The 10,243-nt window shown below is 30.2% G+C and overlaps 1 protein-coding gene across 1 annotated transcript; it reads left to right on the top strand.

Moving 5' to 3' along the window:
* Window positions 1–54: 54 nt before the first annotated feature.
* Window positions 55–4,884, top strand: LOC146955816 (glucomannan 4-beta-mannosyltransferase 9-like). Its single transcript, XM_085723988.1, has 9 exons — window positions 55–571; window positions 667–765; window positions 1,253–1,505; window positions 2,562–2,672; window positions 2,973–3,109; window positions 3,242–3,355; window positions 3,453–3,652; window positions 4,207–4,398; window positions 4,554–4,884. Exons 1-9 carry the CDS (start codon window positions 272–274, stop codon window positions 4,714–4,716), a joined length of 1,569 nt encoding a protein of 522 aa, XP_085580114.1. The 5' UTR covers window positions 55–271; the 3' UTR covers window positions 4,717–4,884.
* The last annotated feature ends 5,359 nt before the right edge of the window (window positions 4,885–10,243 follow it).

Here is a 10,243-nt window from a genome sequence, read left to right as displayed (position 1 = left end):
TGAATTATTAACGTTTTATATTCGAATTTCACATGCACGTCGTGCCTTGCACAATTATTTTATACCTCTTAGAAAAAGGAAAACACAAACACACGCTCGTTATGTTTCTTGGTCAACCCTTTATTTGATTTGCACTGTCAATGGTCTGTTCTACTTCTACATCTCTTTTCTTTTCATAAGGAACCATCAAAGGTTTTTGGCTTTGATTTCAACCAAGTGGGCCATTGTCTTTCCCATTTGTGGCGATAAAAAAACAAAGTTTAAGAAAAATATGGAGGTGTTTCAAGTAGCTAGTGAAGGAGTTGGTATGCAACTTGCATTTATTTGGAGGAAAATAAGAGAACCTTTGATCGTGCCAATGCTGAGAGCTGCAGTGTTTATCTGCCTAGGCATGTCATTGATGATATTGGTCGAGATAGTTTACATGGGAGTTGTCATTTGTTTTGTCAAGTTGTTTAAAAGAACACCAGAGAAGCGTTATAAATGGGAGACTATTAAGGATGATGTTGAGTTGGGAAGCTCTAATTACCCAATGGTTCTTGTTCAAATCCCAATGTACAATGAAAGAGAGGTGAATTTTCATTTTTAATGTGAGCTTTTGAAAGCACTACTTTCTCTCTTTGAATTTGACATTTGTTTATCGTATATGTGTTGTTGAAAATGCAGGTTTATCAGCTATCAATTGGTGCTGCATGTGAACTCTCTTGGCCTTCTGATAGAATTATCATACAAATTCTTGATGATTCAACTGACCCAACAATCAAGGTATATATGCTTTTCAAAAAAAAAAAAAAAAAATCAAGGTATATATGCTACAAAACCAATTTGTTTCCCTTCTTTCTAATCGATGTAGTATATAATTAGGATCCTAGAATCCAATAGACACCCTAAGTTATTCCTATGGCTTAGACCCTCCGGTGGTTTCGTTATGAAAAAATTCTCAAATTAGCATTGACTCATACGATTATTTTAAATGTTTTATACCAAAATTGAGCTACTTCTCAAATGAACAACTCCAACGAGCTCAAATTCTTGGATTAAAAATACAAACTCGAATTCTTTTCTTGGGGAAGAATCATGTTAAATAGTATAGGCGTCAAAGTTAGAGATGTGTTTTTATTTTTTGTTTCTAACTCAATTTTTAAGTAGTGTTAACAGTTATTACTAGTAAATGATATGACTAATGATGGGATAAATTTGTATTAAAGGTGATTGTGAATGATTGTGGCAAGTGAACAAAAAAATATTGCAGGAGTTGGTACAGGAAGAATGCCTAAAATGGGGAAACAAAGGTGTGAACATAAAGTATGAAGTTAGGGACAATAGAAATGGATACAAAGCAGGTGCACTAAAGGAGGGAATGAAGCATAGCTATGTTATACAATGTGAATATGTTGCCATCTTTGATGCTGATTTTCAACCTGAACCTGATTTTCTCTGCCAAACCATTCCTTTCCTTGTCAATAATCCTGAAATTGGTCTCGTTCAGGCTCGCTGGAAGTTTGGTAAAAAAAAAAAATATTCCTTCTTCTAGAATCGCATTAACCTATAAGTTGCGGCATAGCATATAGCGGTGATATATTTAGTGCATGCTTGAATTAACATTAATTGTGATTTTGTTGAAACTTTAACTCTTTTTTTTCTTTCTAAAACATGGTGACTAACGTGATTCGGACAAATTTGCCATCAACGCAAAGTTACACATAGCTACTTAAAAGTGAAACAATAAATCTAAATTGTGGTGTAGATTTTATTTGTTTTGGAGATGTTAGATTTTGGTTTGGCGTGAGGTACGTCCCACTTGGTGCTTGAATGTCTCTCTTGTTTAGCCATGTATGCTTCTCTTACCATCTCCACATAAGACTAATGTTATTTTCATCCTTTCTTTAAGTTGGGGCTCTTTTTAGATCGGATTTTTCGACAGTTCAGTTAAGATCGAACGATTTTGGTTTAACTTTGGTGTCTTAAATTTAGCAGTAAAATCAAAATTTGTTTTAAAATTTAGGCCGTCCTACCTTGGTGTGATTGCATTTGAATAGAAAAAAAAAAATATTCCGTATAAAAATGTTAGAACACATACTTTTATAGAGATGAGACTGATCACCACACTATTGAATTTTGTTATTTGCATCACAAATTTATAAATGTCATTGTAATAGTTTGCAACTAACTAATAACAACCAAAACATAAGTTGAAATACACTTTCAACACTTAAGAATGCTCTCATCTCTCTGAATTTCTCTATTTTCAAGGGCTTTGTCATGATATCAGCTAGTTGATACTCTAACCTACAAAACATTAGTTTTATTCTTCCTCTGGTAACTTGGTCACGAAGAAAATGATTGTTGGTCTCAATATACTTGCTCCTTCCATGAGCTACAGGATTATTAGAAAATAGTTTACAGCCATGAAATCTTTGTGGTAATTGTCTATTCAATATAGAATCAAGATTCTCTGTAATTATGGAGTATTCTCATTATAATAAATGTGAAGTATTGAGTAATCATTTGGGAGTAATGCACAATGTGAGTGACTTCTTTTTTTTTTACTTTGTTTTTAGTAAATGCGAATGAATGTTTGATGACGAGGATGCAAAAGATGTCACTTGATTATCATTTTACAGTTGAACAAGAAGTAGGGTCTTCTACTTATGCCTTCTTTGGCTTCAATGGTAATCTCATCTCATTCCTAAAACAATTTCAACCATTTTCCTCTTCAAAAAGAACAGTGAAGTTATAATTAGTTCATGTTTCCTTGATATTGCGAGAAAATATGAAAAAAGATGTGGCCATTACACATACAGTTGTGGTCGCATTTAAATTGTCGAGACTTCTAAAAAAAAATTGCAGCCAAGATTGCATTTGCTTAGCTACCACGCGCAATTTAGAACTATGTTGTTGGGTTGTGGCATGATGAACAATTTACATTACATTACAGCCAATTTTGTGTTCTTGAAAATGAAATGACACAGGGACTGCTGGTGTATGGAGAATTTCGGCGTTGAATGAAGCTGGTGGGTGGAAAGATAGAACCACAGTTGAAGATATGGATCTGTCTGTACGTGCCAGTCTCGAAGGATGGAAATTCTTATACCTCTCCAATATTCAGGTTCCATTTTCTTAATTCAATCTCAAAATTAGTCATATCTCTTTACCTAGTATGTTACTAAATTTTAATGTGACATGAGTGTTACATTACATTGGTCTCATTTTAACATATATGGTATGAATTGGTCTATAGGTTAAAAATGAATTGCCGAGTACTTTAAATGCCTATAGATACCAACAACATCGATGGTCATGTGGGCCAGCCAATCTTTTCAGGAAAACAATTCTGGAGATTCTCACAAACAAGGTAATTGGTTGGTCCCTTGATGAATACATTAGCTAATTACAATTTAAATTATGATATAAATATTCAATTATCTGCTAATTTAATTTGTCTATGGCAGAAAGTGACTTTGTGGAAGAAAACATATATGGTTTACAGTTTTTTCTTTGTCCGGAAGATTGTGGTCCACATAAACACATTTGTGCTATATTGCATTGTTTTACCTACAACTGTTATGGTGCCTGAGGTTATGGTCCCTAAATGGGGAACTGTTTATATCCCTTCCATCATCACCCTTCTAAACGCAGTTGCAGCACCAAGGTCTTTTTTACTCAACTTTTCATCTCATTCATTTGCAGCACAGAAATCAAAATAAATTTGGATTTGATTTTGATGTTAAAATTGATTACATTTGAGACAATCATATTTGACGAGAGGTAATCATATTGATTACATCTCTCTGTCTGAATTTGAACATTGGTTCACCATGTTGTGAGAGTCTAACTTCTTCCTTTAAGTTCAACCTCCTTTTATTTGACGAGATATGATTGGATACAAGTGTAACTCTTTTACATTTTGAATATTAATTAAACTAAAGTTTCACGCCTTCAATCAAACAAAATTAATAATTTATAAACTTTTAAATTTTAAAAAATTTAGCTAAAACATCTCTTTTTATTAAGTTTACATATTTAAATATTTTTATTAAAAGCTTTTAAATTAGATGATAATTTTAACTATGAACTTCGAGATATTCTTACAATCAAATTTCACAAATAAAAATAGATTTTAGTTTATCAGAAGTTGATTACAATGAACTTGTTTGCAATTAGAATCTTGATGAAGTCACTCAATTCATTTCTTTTCTTTTTCAGGTCATTGCATTTAGTTGTATTTTGGATTCTCTTTGAGAATACTATGTCTCTAAATCGAGCAAAGGCAACAATTATTGGTCTACTAGAGACTAGTAGAGTAAATGAATGGATTGTCACCGAAAAACTTGGAAATGCTCTTAAGGACCAAGATAGTAAAGGACTTGAAAAGCTTCAATTTAAGATTGGAAACAGGTAAAAAAAAAAAAAAAAAAAGGTCAATGTATTTGTTGTATAGACTTTTTGCTTACATTTAAAATTAGAGACTGATTAAAAAAATAAAATATTAGAGAATATTTCATACTATCAATCCATAATTTATTTTTTTAGTGATATTTTTTGTGTTTTAGGATTCACATGTCAGAACTTTTTGTTGGATTCTACCTCCTATTTTGTGGCTGCTATGATCTTATGTATGGGAAAAATTACTACTACATATTCCTCTATATGCAAGCAATTGCTTTCTTCATCCTGGCCTGTGGATATGTTGGAACTTTTGTTCCCAACTCCTAGCAGAACTTGGCATTGATAATACTTCATTCATCAATTACATTTTTACAAAGCATGATTTGTTACATTAGAAATCGAATTTTCTTGGTGTAAAAGAATATATGAACGGTTATTCTTTAAGGTTCTGCAGACATAACGAAATTACATAAAAAATTAAAGTTTCTTTGATCGTTTTTGTTTTTCGGTTTTCGTAGTGTGCTCTTCTGTTTTGAGGAGCTATTGTTTATCTATTGTTGCATGGACTTTGATATAGTCATTGCAACAATCAAAGTACTATTTTATCGTACTTACACGCACTCGTGTATATTTTAATCATTTAGTAAAATCTATGATTCGAAGTAAGGATTTGAAAATGTTCTGTGGCTAAGTTTACTTTCTGATAAAGAATATTTTAAATTTAGGGGCCCCTTTATATATACGAGTTTCATATTCTTGTAGAAAGGAAATTTAGGCTCGCCAGAAGAAGTGTAGAACAATAAAGGTTTTCCGGGAATACAAACAACCTTAAAGAAGTGATTATTAAACGCATGTGGAACCTTGGATTCAAACAAATCAATTAAACTCTGATGTGGTTGGCCATTCAACAAACATAAGTGATAAGCGATAAAATAGTTGGTTATCACGTTGCACTTAGCTCTCATAATGGACAATAAATTGAGTGATGGCATTGCCTAAAACATATAATTAATCAGTGCCTATTTAGGATTTTTTTTTTTTTTTAGTTTAAGTTGTTTTTAGTGTTATTTAATCCTTTTGAACTAGTAATGCTTGTCATGGATGTTTGATGATGTAGGAAAAGAAATAGCTCTGAATATATTGAAAGTTGCAGCGTAGATGAAGATTGCTTCGCTGAAGATTTGGAAGGTTGCAGCGCCCTGGATTGCAAGTTGGGTCGTACAACTAGTATGTTACAGGGGGGCCACGTATGGACATTGCTTAATGAGAAAGAATATGAGCTGACTCCAATGACTGGAATCCTAAGAATAATAGAGGAATATGTCAGGAGTAGGTAGGATATGATAAGGACAGCTCATATGTAAAATGACCAAAGGGTACAACTTATAGTGGTTGGCCTTGTACAATAAAATGACAATCATGTGTTGGTGCCAAAGGTCCGAAAATTTGTAATAGAATTGGAGAGGCCATGTTTCAGCTAGGGTTCACAGCTTTAGAGTTATCATTTCATCTCATCTTCACCATAGATGAGCATGGTTGATAGATTCTAGAGGTTTAGAGTTAGATTACTTGGTGATGTTTTTAGCTCACCACTTTCTATAAAGGATTGTAATTAATCTTGTACTAGCTGTCTAGCTCTATTTAATCTATCGATTTAGTTTTCCATGTTTACATTTATGTTTATTTTCATCTCTATTTCTGAGATTCAGTTCACCATGAGCTAAACCCTTTCCCGTGGTTTAGACATGGTGAGGTTATAACGTTATGGGTTAATAGGCTTTTACCCCCCTGTAATATAGGTGACTTTTGATTTTGCCCCCTAGGAAAAAAAAAATTTAGATTCCGTCCTCGTAAAATGAAGATTCTTTGGTTTTGCCCCCTGAGCCAGTTGAGTCAGCAGAATCTCCTACGTGGCACGCGACGTCAGCAGATTCTGCTGACGTGGCGCGCTGACTGTATAATTATTTTTATTTTTTATTTTTTATTGGGGTACACGTGGCATTTTTGTTTTTTTTTAAAAAATAATTAAAAAAATATTAAAAAATTCTGGAAAATTGAAAAATTAATAAAAAAAATTAAAAAATTCTGGAAAAATTAAAAATTAATAAAAAAAATTTAAAAAAATATTAAAAAAATCTGGAAAATCTAAAAATTAATAAAAAAAACTGGAAAAATTAATAAAAAAATTAAAAAATTCTGGAAAAATGAAAAATCAATAAAACAATTGAAAAAAATATTAAAAAATTCTGGAAAATTGAAAAATTAATAAAAATTGAAAAAAACTGAAAAATTAAAAAAATCTGGAAAATTTACGAAATTTTTATAAAATCTTTTTCGAAATTAAAAAATTCAAAAAAATTTACGAAATTTTGAAGATTAAAAAAAAATTCTTGAACTTAATTTTGAAAATAAAAAAAAAATTAGATCATGTTATTTTTTCGAATTTTTATAATTTTAATTTAATTTGGGTTTTTTTTGAAATTTTTGTATAATTTTTTCGAAATATATTAAGAGTCTTTGAAAATTCAAAATAAAAGTCTGCAATTTTTTAATTTTTGAAAAAAATCTGATTATTTTTCTGTTTTTTAAGATTTTTAAAATCTAACTTTTTTTTCGATTTTTTAAATTTTTGAATTTTTCTGGTTTTTCAAAAAAAATTTAGAATTCTTTTCTAAATTTAAATTTTTTGAAAAAAAACTGAAATTAAGATGTTGAAAAAAAACACAAAAATCATCTTCATATCCATTCGAAAAAATTAAAAAATTGAATTTTTAGTGAAAAGCTATTACATAAAAACAGAAGAGGGATTGAATAGCGAGTGAATGGCAAGTGAAGGAGGAAAAACATGAATTGAGAATCTAAAATTGCAGCAATATGAAAATGAAAACAACTCCATTGCAGCAGCTTGCATAGTTGAAGATGTTAATTCCAGATTTGTTCATCGACATGCTTCATACTCCCTTTTCACAATTCAAATCATATTGGAATCTCATGAAATTAGAAAACCCAGTAAGATTTAATGGATGCAGAAGGTGAAGGATGGAAGATGATGAAATTGAAATGGATGAAGCAACACCAAAATCGAAGAAGAAGAGATATGTTTTAAATTTCATGATTTTTGTGTTTTTTTTCCTTTTTAAAAAAAATTCTGGAACTTAATTTTAAATAATAAAATCTGAATTTTTTTCTGATTTTTTAAATTTTTTTTAAAAAAATATGACATTTTTTAAATTTTTTAAAAAATTGAATTTTGAATTTTTTTCTGATTTTTTAAAATTTTTTATTTTTTAAAAAAAAATAATTATAAATGACGTGTAAAATAATTAAAAAATGTATTTGAATTTTTTTATTTTTTCTGAATTAATATTTTTTATTAATTTTTCATTTTTCCAGATTTTTTTTATTTATTTTTAGATTTTCCAGATTTTTTTAATTTTTTTTCAATTTTTTTATTAATTTTTAATTTTTCCAGAATTTTTCAATTGTTTTATTGATTTTTCATTTTTCCAGAATTTTTTAATTTTTTTTCATTTTTTTCATTAATTTTAAATTTTTCCATAATTTTTAAATTTTTTTTATTAATTTTTCAATTTTCCAGAATTTTTTAATTTTTTTTTTAATTATTTTTTAAAAAAAAAACAAAAATGCCACGTGTACCCCAATAAAAAAATAAAAATAATTATACAGTCAGCGCGCCACGTCAGCAGAATCTGCTGACGTCGCGTGCCACGTAGGAGATTCTGCTGACTCAACTGGCTCAGGGGGCAAAACCAAAGAATCTTCATTTAAAGAGGACGGAATCTAAAAAAAAAATTTCCTAGGGGGCAAAATCAAAAGTCACCTATATTACAGGGGGGTAAAAGCCTATTAACCCTAACGTTATTTACTTGCAATATATAAAGCAATAATGTCGAGCTTCTTTCTAACAAACTGATTTAACTCAAAATCTTTAGAAGTAAGAATTAATCACTTTTACTTATAATGTTATAGCTCTCTGATCCTTAGTCGGTATAGGAGTGGAACATGTTTGTTAGATATGAATTTATCCGTAAACATCAAAAGGTGAAAGGATCAACAGAGACAGTTTGAACGTTAACTAGATCTTGGAGGAGTCTAGAAGCTATGCCAAACGGCTTATGAACTTGTCAGTTTTTTTTCCTATAAGTTATTTTCGTAAGCTATGTTGAAGAACTTATGAAAATAAGTTGAAAATAACTTATGTACAATCATAAGGTGTTTTCAAGACAAACCTAGTTTATACATAATACCTTATAGTATAAGCACTCAATTAAGTTGTTTATACAAATTATGCCTTACTAAAATACTTTTAGTAACAACTAAAAATGGTATCTTTCACCTCACAGTAACAACACATTGAACCTCTCTCTCTCTCTCTCTAGGAAAAAATTATTTACCAGAAAAGTATTCCCTCCGTCTCACAATATTAGTTATTTAAGGTTTGTGCACTATTATTAAGGAAATGATTAATTATGTTGATTTCAATGGTAAAATTAGTAGCATTTACTAAAACACCATTATTAATTGTAGTTAGTGGAGTAGTTAAGTTGGATGAAATTCAATAAATAAGGGTATAATAGTGGAAAAATAATAATAAATGTTGCATTGGTATTGTAAAGTGACAATTATTTTGAAAAAAAGAAAAAATGTTAAAGAGACAATAATTGTGAGACGGATGAACTATATTCAAAAATAGCAATTCCATGTGATCTAACCAAACCCATCAAATCTTCAACAACACACAAAGTAGAATGCCTTTTCATAGCAACTACTCAACAAAATTACAAGAACAATCATGAAATTCAAAACCAATGAAATTACGAAATAATTAAAAAAAAGCGTGAAATGTGGTGAAAATGAAGAACATGTACCTGATTTGATTAAGGTAAGATTAAAAGGCGTAACCAAATAAAGGTGAGTTTGAGCAAAGTTTAACCTAAGTGAGATGGAATCGAATCAAATCCTTCACATTCTTTTAGTTTTTAGCATTTAGTTGACAGTATCAAGGATTAAATTGATAGATAAGATAAATAATTCAATGATCGATTTGATAGTGAGTGACATAATTCAGGGACCAACTTGATTTTTAATGAATGATTCAGGGATCGATTTGATGGTGTAACAATTTGTGTTGACTTTCATTTAAAAAAAAATCAAAGAAAATTTCTATCAAATTCATCCATGTACACATTGAAGCTGATCATGACTTGGAACTCCACATCAGCACTTAACGTGACACATCAGCAGTGTTAACAGCGAGACTTGACGGAGGGACTAAATTGGTTGACATTTATAAAATTCAAGGATGTATCAACTATTTCAAAAAATTGAGGGATTAAATTGACTGAAGCATGCAAATATAAGAACCAAACTACTTGGGAAGCCACACTTAAAAGCTAGTTAACAAAAGGATAACCAAACTATTTCATATAGTTAGACCTTTCTGAGTTACCCACAACCAAATTTCTTTACCGGTTTATATAAATATCTAAGCCTGGACAAAGATCTATGTTGTAAATTCGATAACTCCAAATTCCACATCAATGAAATTTAGATTCGTGAGGCAGGTATCAATGTCAACTAATAATCAAAATAACTACAAGCAAAGACAACAATCTAGATTTAATCTAGAAACCAAGTGTAAAGAAAACCCGCAATCGAACCAAAGCATAAACAAAATAAAGAAAGTAGAGAGAAAAAGAACAACACCAAGAAATATTTAGCTAGTTTGGTCCAACAATGACCTACCCTGGGGGATAGATTGATCTTTCCAATCCATTATCAATGAGTTCTTTACAAAGAGATACAAAGGGGTTACAAGTTAGTTTCAACAAGC

Source organism: Medicago sativa, chromosome 1, assembly GCF_051527215.1.
Source record: "Medicago sativa cultivar Bolivia chromosome 1, Bolivia_mono, whole genome shotgun sequence".
Classification (NCBI taxonomy): Eukaryota; Viridiplantae; Streptophyta; class Magnoliopsida; order Fabales; family Fabaceae; genus Medicago; species Medicago sativa.
Note: the sequence above shows the minus strand (reverse complement) of the source record. Positions and strands in the feature narration are given on the sequence as shown.